We start from the raw sequence: 16,237 nt of genomic DNA on the forward strand, positions 1-16,237 counted from the left end.
GAGGGATTATGGAATATCATGGCATTTCTAATATTGTTAACATTTCATTTTGCAGTAAAGGATCTGATTTGTTTAATTTGTCCACCAGATGGCGCACAATTCTCCCATTTAAAACATGCAGTACACAAATGTGTGGATGACGGTATAAATAATCGTGCATGTTGAAAATAAACTAACGAAAGGACTGAAATGTGAACAGCTCTATTAATGTCAGATTTGGGAAACGACATATCAGAGCGAAAGAAAGGCAAAGAAAAACAATGTTCGAACCCGGTCCCATGCGCTAATGTCATCGGGCAGAGAAGCCAGCAGACGTTCATTCTTCAAGCTGACACAATGTTCCTGACATAACCAAATTAGGTGTGGGAGAATGTGGGTGGCCAAAAGGCTGTTCGGCCTTGCTCCTATGCGTGGGGAGGGGGGGCCGGGGGGGTCCTGTCCCAACTCCAAATTCTGACAGAACACCCCTCGGGGGCAAAGGCGGGAGTAGCGGAAAAGTAGGAAGAACATGGATAGACTCAAGAAAGAGGTTAAAGACGAAGCCAAGGACCCCTTGTCACATGACACGGAATCCCTGCGGCCGCTTTTGACTTAAGCGGACTCGTAGGAATTGGGCGTTCCAAAGATAACAAAAGTTTACGCCTAAAATATGTTGCTTTTTGATAGCATAAATGACTCATGTTCATGACTGGAGCGGGATTTCCACACTCGGCTGAGCGGGACTCGAGGAGGATGAACAATGGCGTGGTTACGACACCACAAAAGATCAATTGCTGATTTTAAAGTGGACTTGGATGCGGTGAAATTATCCGCCGGCCCTTTGGCCATAAATAAGATTCATTAAGACGCTGATGAATGCTCATTACATATCATCGCCATAGTTTCTCATCAAAGCACTTTCTGAATGAATCAATACGAGTCTTGGCGGTGATTAGAGCGCTGATGGATCCGAGCCAGACTGGCCTTTTAATGGGAAGATTCTCCATCAACATGATTCCAGATCACTCTTATTCATCATAAAAGGTAAGGACATGGGCATACGAGAACCTTGGTTTCACCGCCGCGTCATTAGCATGACGGATTGTGGACATAGCCTGTCACTCTACCACATCGCGGGAACAGAATTCATTTTCACAAGGTCCCGCTTTCATTAATCCGGGGCTCAGCCACACTCAAAGAAAGCGACCTCGCGGAAACATAAATGACCTTGAGGTAATGATTGCTCTCATTCCATCTTTCTCCTCAGCACCACTCTGACTCCCTTAAAATGTGGCACGAGGAAACCGAACCGAACCCAATGAGGGGCTAAATCGTGGAAGATGTGAGCCAGATGCCAGGACGTCTGCTGACGAGACCCGTTCAGCCAACACTGCCACTCCATCAATACTTCTATTTGGAGCCTCCTGCACTTTCTTTAAAATAAACTTTTTTTCTTTTCACAAACGTCAAACTTGCATCTTTGCTCCATGTAGGATGATAAAAGCACATCATACAACATCATGATCAAATACATATATTCATATTCTGTATTGGGGGTTACAAAATGGGTGCTCCGCCAGCCTGTTGTTTTATCACACAGTGATAAAACAAATGAGGAAACACTGCCATCTGCTGGCGAAGCCCGGTTACTCACATGACTTGGATTCAACTGTAAGCAGCATCAAGCCGACTCTGGATCCGTTTTACATGTTATTTTTGCAGTTTTAATTTTTTTTGCATATTATTTTCATATCATGAGGGTGTCTTTCATGAACATCAGATTTATGAATTTTAAGCTCTGCTTCTTTTTCAGGCAGTCAATGGTGAAAAAATATATACAAATTTGGAAGTTCAGAAAAAAATATATATATAACATAAAATGATAGATTTTTAAAATATATCATTAAGTAGATATATACATAAAACCTAAAACAATGCAGGGCACTGTTAAAATTCCAGTTTCTATCATGGGTTGTAATTTATTTTTATATTTTTCCATCAAATGGTGCAATGTTTTATCATTTGTGTTCAATTTCACACCTTTAACCATTTATTAAAACAAGTGTCTATGGAGTAGGAAGATACAGGTGTGTATATAAAATTGATTTATTCATTTCAAAATCATTTATATATAAATAAATACATTAAAAAGTATATTTGTCATATGTTTATACTTCAATTTTAAAAACAAATGAAGCATACTTGATATGTTAAAGTTTGGGGGATTTTTTTCAATATTAAATATGACACTGTAGAAAAAAATAATGTAATCACTGACAAATCTTAGGGCCCAATAATAATTCTAATGACAATAAGCAATAAATTGTAATTTGTATGTAGGCCGGACCACCACTGTCTACATCATTTGACCCCCCCTCCACCGCAAAAGTGCTCACCTTTGGTTAAATATGCCTCTGAAGTTGTAGCAAGCTCTGTAGTTGGGCAAAGGCTTGGGATCCAAAGGCCTGTAGATGGCCGGCTCTCCTCTCTTCATGGCAAGACCGTTCAGCTCCACTGTGGGCGTTATGCTGCCTGTGTGAGGACGTACACAGTGGACCCGTGTTGAACAATCAATGGGAAAGCAATACAGGGTGGGCGCCACCGCTGTGTCGTGGTGCTGGACAAATAGCCATTTTTAATTAGCAGAACAGAATATGAACCAAGGACATTGCAAAACTGTTAACTTCGGCACGTTTTGGCACGGTCGTGACCCCGGGATGTAGAGACAGAAATACACACCGCACAGCAACCAGGAAGTGAAAAGGCAGCGTTGAAGAAAGGGACTTGCAATTACCTGGATTGCTGTTGACGTCCACTTTGGGCGAGCGGGGCATGGGCCTGGGAAGCACGCTCTCGGCCAGGGCTTTGGCAGCTGTGGAATGCTGGGCCTTTTTAATGCTGGTGCCCTCTGCCTCCCAGACCTGCTCACCGAGAGTCAGCTGCACCGTGAAGATCTGAAACAGCGACACCCAGACGGCAGCAAGTGCAGTATTAAGGCTTTAAGACGCATACGTGGTACTGTGTTGCAGTAAAACATTCTATTTACGAGACAAGACAATTAAATATGCCGCACATGTCTCCATCGTGGATGACAGCATTTACAATTACACTATTTAAAAATACAATATTTCGATGTGGTTTCTGTGCAAGTGTCTGTCACTCAAACTCTGACTACAGTAATGCACTTTATTATCAATTGATTCACCTTAGCGTGCGCAGGGCCTCTCTCACTGAGGAGCTTGTACTGAGGCTGGATCCGGTTGAAACGGGCTAACTCATTCACCAAACACATTGGAGTTTTCTCTTTAGGGTTTGCCATGTTCTCCTGGGGCGAACCTGAAACGCACACAAAACCTCACACATATCAAAAATATATATATATATCCATTAATTGTGCTTGTAGGTGGAATGGGTGTGTTCCATTACATGCATTAATTATTCCCCTATTTTTTTTTAGCTGTTTTGATATCTTCAGATAAGAGAAAAGAAAAGAGAAAGATGTGTGTTTATGTTTCACAAAAGGATTGTGGATGATGGGCTAAATTCCCCCCAAAAAGAGCAGTTTTCCTTTAGGTTGAAGTGGGGTGATGGTTGATGGTTTTTGGCGACACCTAGTGGCCACAATTGTTAAGTTATGCTTGTGATGCAGTGAAGCACACAAATTGAAAGAATCAGAGCATACTGTACGCTTTTTGTGAGCGAATATTTTTCTAATACGCTTCTGCCTTGGTGACTGTGTCTGTAAGTAATGTGCAACTATGATTATATGATGAGAAATGTGCTATTTTTAGACAGCAGTGTCATTTCATTTGTTTTATTTAGCTGTTTGATATGTTGATATGTTTCTACACACCAGGATGCACCCAGGAATCATAATGGAAGGTTATCAGGATTAGATTAGATTAGATTATAAGGGGAAAATATACAGATAGAAAAAAAGATACATGCAGTATACTGATATCTACTATAATAACATTCATGATGTTTAGTAAAAGGTACCACAGCGCACTGGGAAAGCATCTACCTGGTGGTGTGAGAGGCACAGGAGCGTCCCCAAATCCAGCTGCAGGAGCGGGGCAGGCGGGTGTGGGGGACGAGCCTGTGCCGTTGACAGAGGGCTGCAGACCCAGGGGTCCTGGGCTGGCCATGGCCGCCAGAGGGACTCCGGGAGAGAGGCCAGGACCAGCCAGGGGTGCTGAGGTCTGTACTTTTACTTGAGCCATGCTCTATTCCTGAAACAAGAAAAGCATAATGGAAGATTTCGAGAATAGACGTTTGCCGTCAGAGGCGGTCCTAAGGAGAAGACACATCACCGTGGCATTTGGGGCACCTGTAAACACGCAGGGATTGCACATGGACAATCTCGCGTACTGAATGTCAGTACAGACGTTAAAAGGGAGAGGCGCTTGGCGTCGCGCACATTTTGATGCCCCGGCGGCCGCTTGCACGCAGACAATGAAGCTTTATTTGAAGAAGCTTTGCTCATGTTACTGCAGCTAAGCTCCCCCGGAAAAATGGGAGAATCCAGACCTGCGACAATGGCCGTTCACTTTCACTCGTTTTTTTCCCCCAGACAAAGGTGAGGTAAATATCCTTCTGTATGAGGTAACAGTAGGACCCACGGGCTATGTACTAAGTTCTATACAAATGATTACTCTGCGCTTTCCAGTTCCATACAGGTCATTACGGTAACGGAAGAATGGGGGTACGCGAGTTTTAAAAAGACCAGGGTGCCTTTGCTCCGAGTGAAAGGTCTTGTGATTGTCATTCTGTTGTAGATAAGCACACATGCTGCAGTGGTAAAAATATTCCATTCCTAACAGCCGCTTCTGTTAGGCTGCTCGTTTTGTATGTGGGCGAGCCACGGATGTTGATACCAGACGGTCGTGAACGCCAGTTATTTTATTCGGGTGACCATTTTTATGCAGTTTAGATTTGAAATTGCAACTAAAGACACTATTGGGAACAGATGCTAGCTAGCTAGGGTGTTTTTTTAATGTTTTGGTTACATAAAATCTGATTCATGCAGTCTCTTTAACATAGATAGACATTACAGCAAGGGTGTCCAAACTTTTTCCACCGAGGGTCACATAGTGAAAAATGAAAGCATGCAAGGGTCACTTTGATACTTTATAAAGCAAAACATGTTGATATGCTAAGAAGTTCGATATGCATTTCAAGACAACTGCATTTGAAAATGGCTATTCTTAGCATCAGCTTCAGTCTTTTTAATCTTTGTCAATTTCCTGTAATATTATGACGTTATTCCATTAATATTTTGACTTTATTCTCCGATTCTAACTTTTTTTCCCCACCTAATTTTGCAAAAACTCATTCGAATACAACATTATTCTCTTAAAAATAGGTCTTTTTCCAGCTATTGCAACTTTCATCTTGGAATTATGACTTTATTCCCATATTTTGACTTTATTCTCGGAACCTAATTTGACAAAAAAATACACATTTGTTGTTTGTTTTTCAAAAAATGACTTAAAAAAAAACACTTTATGCTACTAAAATGATGCTATTCCAGAAGTGACATATATTTTTCTCATTAGATTATTTTGCCCCTTAATATTTTGACTTTATTTTAGTGTAATTACTGTAGATTTTTGCAGGTTTTTTTTTTGTTAAATTATAATTTTCGAATGTGGTGAATAAAAAGACCCCGGGGCACACTTGAGACACCCCTGAATTCCCCAAGTACTCCAATTATACTCCAATATAACACATCATGATGAGTCAAGTAGTCATTTCAGCACTTCAGCTGCAATCTCTATGTCCTGTAGATCTATGCTTTAGTAGATCTATGCATTAGTACACTGCAGTTAGCAAACACTGGACTGGACCAAAGACATTTCTGTCATTTGCTGCTAAACAATCATTGCATTTCCCTGCACTTCCTTCTCATGGTGCACACGATTGACTCGCACATCATTTCTTGCCTCAAAAATGGGAATGGGTGTTAGGTTGCAGCCTGCATGACTGCTCCGCCTGGTCCACTTTAGCCGGAAGCTAACGTTTCCATGAAGAAAAGCAGCGTTTCCTTTGCGTGGCAGCCCTCCAAAACAAACGGGCATGCCGTGCAAGGAGTCCGTGAAGAGAAGGGCATGTCTAAAAAGCCGTACGTTCCCAACTAGCGGACATAATGTCCATAATGTCACGGAGCGTTGCTTTAAAGCTCATCATGGCAGGTCGGCCGAGCGCCCTTCTTGCTAGCATCACCACAGCTCCATCTATACAAGATCGGGGTCTCGGCTCTGTTAAGTGCATCTCGACGGCGTAGCGAACATAGCGAACAACCCAGAGACTATTCTGACAAGCCTTGACAAACATTTTGAGCCATTTTGTTTACCTTTGTCGCGGGCCAGACCCCAGTAACACCTCCAACATTGGCAAACACTAAAGAGAACTGGACGGCAGTTGAATCATACCATCTTCTACACGGGGGTCAAAGACGTACAAAAAACGTCAAATCGCAAGTATAATGTGGTTAATAGTATGCTTTATGTACGGAAGATAATGTATATAAATGACATTAAACGTTTTATATGGCTGTCATGAGGCGGTGAGAGACTGAGGCGAGTATTGAATGAATCAGACACCCCCCGCCGGTGACAGGAATGGATCAGTCCTGGTTTTCCTCTTCAGCAGCTTGGATTCAGTTATTTACATTTCCTGATAAACTTTGTTTGAATTAAATATTGACTTTAATCACCTGAAAGGTTAAAAGGCTATGTTTTTTCAAGCTCAAATCTGACGTTTAGCTCAGGCAATTTAAAAAAAACAAAACGTTTTGAAGTATGTACCGAATAGGCCAAGTAGCTTATATTTACGTACACTGATTTCCCAAAACGTCCCTTAAGGATGCGGAAGTCAGTCAGTTTCCATGGCAACTGTCTCAAGGGCGACTCTGAAGCGCCTGCTCAATCAAATTTATGAATCAAAACCGATTCATATAACCAATTAACTGTGCATACTAGTTAAACAAGTGAATCTTTGATTTTATTATCGATTATGAAAATGCACAGGCACCTAATACAGAGAGCTTGAACATCCCAGAACATATTTCTTTTTATTTCGAATATAAATAAACCCTCATTGGTTTTATTCACTCAAAACAGCCTGCAAACTAGGGGGTTCATACAAAAAATAAAAATAAATGAAAATGATCCATGTAACTTATTGTCCTGCAAGTTCTGCTTATGGCTGCTTTTTTTTTTTTTTTAATAAACACAATCATTCCAGTACCATGATGTTTCTGACTTGTACAGCAGGCTTGAACATTCCTAATAAAAACATAGGGTACTATGGATGTATCTGACATAGCGGTGTCATGTGGTCATCTTTACAAGTGAAATCTTCACGAAGAAAAAAGTAACAAAGATGGAAAATTCAAGTATCTTATTGGTGTCTTTCGGAATATTGATAACCGTTTCAACGACAAAGCCCCTAGGAGTGCTTTAGTTATGCCAAGAATTGCAGGCATTGCAATTTTTGACGCATTTCAGCAAACAAGTTAAAAAACGCATGCAATCCCACTGGAAACTACTCAGTATTTTTATAGTTTGCTTTGTTTACGACTGTACACGTCCTAATTAGCAAAAGAAATCATTCCCAATTCATTCAAGCACTCCGGAATTAAACATTTATATATGTGTACATACACACACACCAGCTCCAGACATGTTATTTTACAACATAACAGTCTTTTGGTGAAAATAGTTAAAACATCTGATAGGTAACTTTTTTTAATATTTTTTTTAGAGGCATTCTCTTTATTGAAAAAAGTACCTGAGCCATAACTCTGACCAGGCAGAATCACAAAGCCTTGCTGTCTTTCTCCTATACATAAAGACTCATTTTCTGTCGCTCTCCACCTTTGCCAAAAGATTTAAATACAACACACAAAAATAATATATTATATCCCCCCCCCCAAAAAAGATAGCGAGTCATCAAAATGGGCCCCACTCCCACAAACAGTACAAAAGCATCATACTTAAAAGAAAAAAAAAGCAACATTCTTTAAATGGAAGCGAGGCCCTTGCTTTTATGTCGAAGGCTGGACATGTGGAAACTACGCCAGTAGAGCTAAACACGGGCGGTGTTGCAAACTAGAACCAATGAGTGGGGGGTCTGCTTACAGTGTTGGGAATGATGTCATGACAGTGCCTCTACATACTCTCACAGTGCATATAATAATAATAATAATAATTAAAAAAAGAAGCAATTCATGATGGTCAGGTCCTTTCCAGAAATCCGTTAGGTTTGAAGAATTCCTTTGTAGTCCCAAGCATGCGGCCGTCGGTTGGTTATTATTGCACAACACAAGGACCTTTGACTGCATCCACACGCGCGCACACAAAAAAAAAACACAATAAAAATAGGAAATACACTAAAAGTCCTCGGTATGTACTGCATTGCTATCCACCAAAAAAGGATCCATCTTGGGTGCATCTAAACCTTCCGCTTGTGTGTTTCCGCTCTTCCAACTAAAACATGCATCAAACTGCCCGGCAAGGGGAAGGGGGGGCGGGGGGCTCCGGCGCGTGGTGTCCATTGTTCCAGTCAAAGGTCAGAGTTCAGAGACTGAATGATTAAAAAGTGCTTCACATAGGTCAGTAGGACTTCTTTCTTCTGGGACTCGTTAGAAACTTGGTACATTAGCAAGTGTCATCTGGGAAAGGAAGAACACGGTGTGGGTGATTTGTCATTCCAAGCCTTTCAAGGTGATGGCCCCTGTGGGAATATACTCACCGTGATACCACCATTTTGTCTTCTTTGGATTTTTGTTACACGTTCTTACATAAAAGGAGTTGTCGGGTGGTCGTCTCTGCAGGAGAAGCATGCGCTTGAGTTCACACCGTGCACAGCGTGCAATTAATCAAACTAATTAACTGCATCCAGGGATGGGCATCACAAATCGGGGCATTAATCACTGTTCAATAGAGTGGAGTTTGACCAGTCTCATTTGGATTTACAAGGGTATGGTAATAGCTAGTTGGTACGTCTAAAACAGGGGTGTCCTAACTTTTTCCACTGAGGGCCGCATACATCAACCCCTTGTAGATTTTACTTCCACGATGTGCTGTGGGCCAACAAAAACACACAAAAGCACACCCTTGGAGACCAGATGGGACAGTACTGTGTGGCAACTACCAGCAGGGGGTGCTGTTCATTTATCAAATCTCAAGAGAATGTAAACAGGAAGAGGAAAGACCGGGCAGGGAAATCTCTTGATTGTTGAAATAGCATATTTAGAACAGTATTATAGTATTATCAATGTAAGTACTAATTGTAGGAAATATTTTTGTTGACAATATTTTACAAATATATTGTATTGACCGAAATTAAAATTAAAAAACGTGTAAAAAAAAAAGATGTGTTGTTATATTCAGGCAAATTAGTGGTGGCGACTAACCTCTACTTTAAAAAAAAAAGGGTCTTGAAAAGGAGGGTTTGTCTTTTTTTTGGTCAATCAGGTAAATTATACTTATTGATATCATGCCCATCCCTAAATACACCTCTAACTGTCTTTGTAGAGGTTCCTTACCTTTTCTTTGCAGCTGGACAACATGCTAATAATGCTAAGACAAACAGATTGCACTGAGAGGGCTGGTGACCAGTCTTCCGTCAGGATGGACAGACAGATGTGACCGTTGCTATACACGTGAGGGTGGACAGGTATATTCTCCCCCGTGAACATTACCTGCAACAGTGACACGGAATGACACGGGAGTCGTTTAGAAAGGACACACGTTGATCCTATTTACTGTCCCAACAGCCCATTCACTAAGTTTAGGTGGCCACGCTAAAGCGTGACGTAAGATCATTGCGCTAATCCTTTCAAACACGCCTTTTCATTCCTCCCAGAATGTATGCTGAGTGATGCCAGAGGCCTGCTACCCGACACCAAACACTCCAAATTGTTTTATTGACATTAAAAACCAATTGCATGGTGTCTTACCTGAGGTGAATCAAAAGGGTATCGACTACTAAATTTGAAGAGCAGCTGAAATCTTTCTCCTTCGTACAGTGTCCCGGGGGCTCCCTCCATGTCTACAATCCACCTGAAGAAAACCTCAGCGTTAAATAAAGACAAAGTAGGTAACATACAGTATTTATTTTAAACATGACACAGAAACATGGTATAGCAAGAAAGATGAATAAAGTACATGAATAAGAACAGCCTGCTCGCAATTCAAAGCACTAAGGAGACGGCAAACGGGGTCATTGATGGAAGCATGATAATCTATAACCTAATTTCTTCCAGGAGAGTGAAGCAGATAGGACACTGAGAACTTGTGGATGTTTGGGTTTATAGCCGCCGGGTCTCTTTCTGCACAAGCATTCAGGCCATGTGCCAGATCAGGTCAGGCCTAATGTTCAGAGTGTGTGTAAGGAGCTCCAGGAGGCAAACGCTAGAAGCCAGGCCAGAAGCGCGGTAGCTAGCCAGCATCTGTATTATGCTTCAGCGACACCCAATCCTTAATGCAGTGGAAGCAGGCAATGTCATAGTGTTACTTTGAACATTGCCTGCAAGAGTTTATGGCGGCAAACCTGGATACTTTCATAGATGACCTTTAGAAATGCTTCAAAATGTGAACAAATCAGACCAGCGATGCACGGAGAGGTAAAACGTTTGAAATATTTGTGCCAGTCCAGTGAAGCATATAAAAAAAAAGGAGGGGGACAAAGCGAGCATATATTCCAAGTAGGAGTTGCCTTGTTTGAACTGTATCGCCTTTTTAAAGCCAAGCCATCTGCTTTATCATATTGTAAACCACAAGACCATGGCGGTGTTCTCCAAACAAACGAGAACCTTATCTCAGTCACACACAAAACCGCAATGCATGCATTTTGCCGTGTTTGTTTCAATGAAGAATTATCTTGACCTTCTGGCCACAAAAGAACACTTTTGCTACTCCCAAGAGGGAAGTTCCTGCCTAACAAGGTCCACCCCATCTCAAAAGTGTTTTTTTTGTTTTTGTTTGTTTTTTTTAAATCAAGGTTGGGAGGCACGCCCATGCCTGCCATGTCAAACCTGGGATGCATGTTAAACAGGGAAGGCAGCAGAACTGGTTGGAATACTTCATCTGCAAAACACAAAACATTTCAGCCCGAGTGCGATGTCGTCACGGAATTAAGCTCTCCAAAGCTTGACTCAGTAAGGAAACACAAATTTGTGTTACGAAACTCTTGAGCATTTAACTGTTAAGTTAATGACGCACAGCTAACGACAACAAAGTGTTCAATATTTAGATAGATCAAGGTTGCAGATCGAATATTTTATTGGTTATTTTACTGCCACCATTTTACTGGCAACAATCTTCAGATTCATCGACTCTTGCTTGTTTTGTGGTTATTTCAACCTCAGCTGTTTGGTTCGTAATTACAAGACATGCTCGAGAACTCTAGTTCCACTCCGCGGTTGTGGCGGAAGAATACACTGAGGACATACAACATATCCCCCGCTCTCCCTTGCCAACCTCCCGCCCTTCATCCTGTCTCCAAAGTGCAAGGTAGATGCCCCCAATGGCAGTGCGCCAAAGAAAAGGAAAGCCACCTTTTTACAAGTTGACAATGTAAAAATGCTCGGAAAGGAACACTTTCCTTGAACATGTTCAAGGATGAGGTCCTGTGAAATCCTAACTGGACTTTTATGTTTGTGTTCAGTGGTGTGTGAGTGAATTAGGTGTTACTACAGGACGGGACAGAACTTGTTTATTTTTTTAAACTTGCCAATCGTGATTTTGTGACATTTTCCCCCGAAATCTTGAATAGATTTGTGCACATGTAAATGACAAGGGTACTTACTGCGTTATGGTGTTCTGTACACTTTTCTCATTAAGGGTCATTCCTGGGGGTGGATCATTTTGCAGGGCTAATAATTCCTTTTGAAGCCTTTTCTGTACAATGTAAACATTGAAATATTAGAAGTGAAAAAGAGCAAATCGACAGAAAAGTCACATTATTCTTAATTTGAATAAAACATTTCATTCCCATTTAGCTTGACACATTCTGTTCCGGAATGAGAGTTCAAGTTTGATGAGTTAGGAAATGGTAGCTAGCTAAACATCACACCACAAGATTTTCCTCATTTTAGCGATTAATTACGTTTGTTGTACTAATTAAAACACGTGTTTTAATTGATAATTCCACACATACGAGCATTGCCAGTGTGTCCTTTAATGGGTCAACTCTTTCCGTGTGGAAGCGATGCACCTGTTCAGCTCAAGAGGATACTGGAACAGGTCAACCGCCTCACAAGCTAACTCAAGCGAGCAGCAACCGGAATAAGCACTCAAATTAAATGTGTTACACCATATTTGCTGCGGTATCGGAGTGTTAGAAGGAAGACAACATCGTCCGTAATGAATGTTTGAGCCCCGGCTAACTGGTTTGTCCGCTAGCCGTATGTGGTGTTGATGATGAAGATGATGATGACATGCTAACGTTGGTACTAATGCTAGCAAAAGCCATAGTCTACTGTTTACGTCGACATGTCGCCGTGTTTACACTCACATCACGGCGACTTCGAACGAAAGCCGTGAAGTGTCCATGACGCCGCGTGTGAATAAGAGGACCGAAAGCGTGTGGACTAAAGCGGGTAGGTGATATACTTGCGGCGGATGTCATTTGTGCTCTTACCTGCATCGACGCCATGATGGAAGCCCCTCCCGCCCCCACGCACCAGCGCACAGTACAAGCGCCGGTGACGTCACCGAGTCACGTGACTTTAATACATTGTTTCCACACAATTCAGTCAACTGTGGCCAACAAAATAGTCTCGTGAAATATTTCAAACCTCCAAAACTATTTTGGACCTGTGTTATTTTGAAAATGTGAAATAATTCAGAAATATTTATAAAAAATAAATTCCTTAATATCGCCTCTTTATTTTTTTTTTCTAATTTGAAACTTGAGCAGGTAAGACACTTTATTTATAATGTCTATGTTTAATTTATTTCTTTGAAAAATATACCAATACCAATTCTGTTCCTATGTGGAAGAGCAGCAATCCTGTGAGAAATGTTGCACTTAAAGCCATTAAATTAAGGACGCAAATATAAACAAATGTACTAAAGACAATTAAAGTCCCAGTGAGCTCAGCACAGCAATTACCTTTTTTGCCACACCAGGAAGTAAGTGTGCATATTAACTATGTGATTGTTCCAATCCAAATATGTGCAGCTTTTATATATGCTATTATATATTCACTGATGTAAATTCAATTGACTTGCTCTGAGAAGATGACTGGAACCTTTCAATCTCTGGCTACATGTTCACATTGAATCTGATCAGTTGTTGAATAAACTTTTCTCATTTGGTGCTTCAAGAATTGCTGAATTGCTACATTTGGAGTATGAAGACTTGACAAATAATGTACACTCCATCCAAACATGTCTTTAATAAGACTGGGGGCAGGGAAGAAACGCGGTAGAAGAGACACTTTTGTCACATTCCGGGGAAGCAATGCAGCCTGCCGTTAGTCATACATTATATTAAAACAAAATCCTTTAATACTCAAAACAATGACTGATATCCTGATGCAAAAACAACATGGTTTCTTTTTTTTATGGCAAAACAAGTTAAATAGTCAAAACCATCTAAAAGTGTTATCGGCTACTGCATTTAACTCAGCAACTTTAGCAATCCAGGAAGTTAGCCGCCATGAGCAGTTCCAGTGCAATCTCCGGAGCAATGGGGAATTCGGGGATTTCTGTGGAGCTGTTGGTGTAGCGGACCTTGTAGGTGAAGTACATGCAGACCTTGGAGAGGACATGAGAGGGGATCTCCCTGAAGTTGACTTCGTTAGTTTCGTTCTCAGCAAACTGACCTGGGCGGGAAGAAGGGAAGGGTGTTACGGGTAATAATTCTACATATCAGCCTATAACGCAAAATTATTCACTCTCGGGTTGCTGATACTTTTGTTTTACGGTCCTGAAAGGCAACATGATTCCATTCTCCCATTACAGCTACTTTAGCAACCACAACATGGCCTTGCTGTAAACACTGCATGGTGTCTTATGGGTCCACTATTATGCAAAAATGTCCTTTTAATGAAGTTATATCGTAATACAATGTGTTCCCAAAGCCACCTACACTGCTAATTAACTTGTGGACCTCATTGCCTGTTCAAATTGCAGTGCCCCAAAGAAAAGCAAAGTGAAAAGGCTCATGAAACACTCTGGGAGGAGACACGCCCACCAATATTGGCTGCTCTTTTGGGTCCAACTGCTCAACTGTCATGACGGTCATTCATGAATAATACAATTGAATGCTAACGTTTTTTCTCTTTTACTACTGTTTCATTCATTCATTTAATCTTTTATTTCTGTATTTTGATGTATTTAATGTGTACAGTGTGAGTGATGTCTGTGTTTTAGGTAGACGTTCCACCACTAAAACTCAATTTACGCCACAGTCTCGCAACATAACACGTTTGTAACCACGGGTGCATCGTTTATTTTAGGCTTTCTGGAGACTTAATTGCCCATAGACGTTAATTTTGAATGTCTCTGGCAACCGGCCTAAAGTAAGTTAGGATGGCTTCAGGTCACATGTGACCCACATGACGACAAGCATAATAAAAAATGGATGGAGGGATGATCTGAACCACTCACCTGGACCACTCAGCATGGCCTTGATAGTCCCGGATGTCAGAGCGTGTTCTCTTTTCACAATGAACTCGTGGCCATCTGAAGAAATCAACTTCACATACATGGCTTCTGGTCCCTCACAGCCGCCATAGGTCCTTTCTTCACCATCTGCGAGATACCAACAAAAAGTGACAAGTGCAAAAGTGAATATGGGCACTGTGTACTCAATATAACACTTCACTACTTACCCATTCTGATACAGTTGTTCTGTTCCTAATGAGAATGATCAGATAACAGCATGAGAGTTAAAAGAGGACATTCTTAAGTTAGCAGTCAATGTTGTTAATGCAGCAGCGAAAAGGAGTGGTGTGTATTGAGATGCTCATTCAGTTAAATGAGCCCTTTAAATGCATTTAGAACTAACAACAGTGCCCGCTAACGCAACCAGACACAAGTAGGCTAACAAAACGACGCGTATTTCGTTTGTAGTGTAACTTAATATTGTCAATGAACCCATGCGTGGATAATTCTATTAAAAAAAGACACAAAACCTTGCCGCAGTTCGTGTTAGCTGGCTCATGCTCCATTGCTAAGAGTGCTAACAGGCTAGCACCGCAAGCTAACGCCGCGTTGATTGTATACCCTTAAAAAGTTGCGTTCAAGGCCCCAACGTCAAAATATCCAGAACAGACACTAAATGTAATAATACAAAATACAAAATAAAAACATTGGACTGTTTCTTACCACTAGTCTGCGGACTGGAGGGGCTACAGCGCTATAGCTAACGTTAACAGCCGGGATGTTGACAACCGGATGTTACCGTGTGTACGACCGGTAAAATGTTCCGTAGTGTTCCATTCCCAGCAAACTATGTTCCAACTTATGATTTGAACGAGAAATTCAAATAATTAAATTACAATTACAATTCTATTATTATAATAAATGAAATAACAGTAGTGTCATGTGTGCTCGTATATCTCGAATTTGGAATCATGTTCAATTATTCCGCTGTCAAGATGTAGGAACCAAAAACAACAACAACAACAACAGTGCAGCACTGGTGATATTTTTATTTTTAGCGATTGCATGCACTCAATACAGCGATCTCGCAGCATTGGCTTACCTCAAATGCAATGTTGATTTATCTCATTGCCTATGTGGTTGCCCGGGTGAACCCAGCCATGGTATTTCGACGCTTTGACGTCAACAATACACGTTCTCTTTGATTGGGTGTGATGGGAATCGTCAAATGTATTTATAGTATATTCATTCAATCACCTGTCCATTGTAAACAAACACATCAAATAAACAGGGAGACTGCCTTTGTTTTGGTTTCCATCTTAACCAGATTCATATCGAAGCAGAAATTAATAACTTTCATATTTTTTAATAATTAAAATCTGAATATTTCCCAATATATCCACTGCTATTCGATCCCGTGTGAGGCGAAGCACTTTCTTATATAACCTGTTATATATATCATACAGCACAAATTACACATCGCATGCATATTAAATGTACAGTATGTATATTACTGTATATTTCGATAGTTAACCCTAGTTAATAGTTTCCGAACCCCCCACCTAGGTCCAACTCGTGTCACGTGACTGCACCTGATAATACCTGATTGGCTGGCTGTGAGACACAACCAATAG

General features: G+C 41.0%; 3 protein-coding genes across 3 annotated transcripts in view; all 3 read right to left on the bottom strand.

The window, feature by feature from the left end:
• The window catches only part of stau2 (staufen double-stranded RNA binding protein 2), a 61,996-nt gene extending 55,560 nt beyond the window's left edge, over nt 1–6,436 (bottom strand). Inside the window, exons 1-5 of the mRNA XM_058059775.1 lie at nt 6,335–6,436; nt 4,004–4,211; nt 3,185–3,315; nt 2,774–2,933; nt 2,376–2,511 (exon numbers count right to left, since the gene is read on the bottom strand). Of these exons, the coding sequence (XP_057915758.1) occupies nt 2,376–2,511; nt 2,774–2,933; nt 3,185–3,315; nt 4,004–4,202 (626 nt within the window). The 5' untranslated portion in view covers nt 4,203–4,211; nt 6,335–6,436. The remainder of the gene's footprint in view (nt 1–2,375; nt 2,512–2,773; nt 2,934–3,184; nt 3,316–4,003; nt 4,212–6,334) is intronic.
• Nucleotides 6,437–6,991: 555 nt separating this feature from the next.
• Nucleotides 6,992–12,702, bottom strand: ube2wb (ubiquitin conjugating enzyme E2 Wb). Its single transcript, XM_058060577.1, has 6 exons — nt 12,631–12,702; nt 11,797–11,888; nt 9,947–10,049; nt 9,533–9,688; nt 8,737–8,812; nt 6,992–8,656 (listed from the first exon to the last, which is right to left on the bottom strand). The coding sequence occupies exons 1-6, from the start codon at nt 12,643–12,645 to the stop codon at nt 8,643–8,645; spliced, it is 456 nt and encodes a 151-aa protein (XP_057916560.1). The 5' UTR covers nt 12,646–12,702; the 3' UTR covers nt 6,992–8,642.
• Nucleotides 12,703–13,366: 664 nt separating this feature from the next.
• Nucleotides 13,367–15,438, bottom strand: LOC131109043 (elongin-C). The gene is made up of 4 exons (XM_058060578.1): nt 15,327–15,438; nt 14,831–14,855; nt 14,607–14,750; nt 13,367–13,819 (listed from the first exon to the last, which is right to left on the bottom strand). The coding sequence occupies exons 2-4, from the start codon at nt 14,832–14,834 to the stop codon at nt 13,629–13,631; spliced, it is 339 nt and encodes a 112-aa protein (XP_057916561.1). The 5' UTR covers nt 14,835–14,855; nt 15,327–15,438; the 3' UTR covers nt 13,367–13,628.
• Between the last annotated feature and the right edge of the window lie 799 nt (nt 15,439–16,237).

This window comes from Doryrhamphus excisus, chromosome 21, assembly GCF_030265055.1.
Source record: "Doryrhamphus excisus isolate RoL2022-K1 chromosome 21, RoL_Dexc_1.0, whole genome shotgun sequence".
NCBI classification, from domain to species: Eukaryota; Metazoa; Chordata; class Actinopteri; order Syngnathiformes; family Syngnathidae; genus Doryrhamphus; species Doryrhamphus excisus.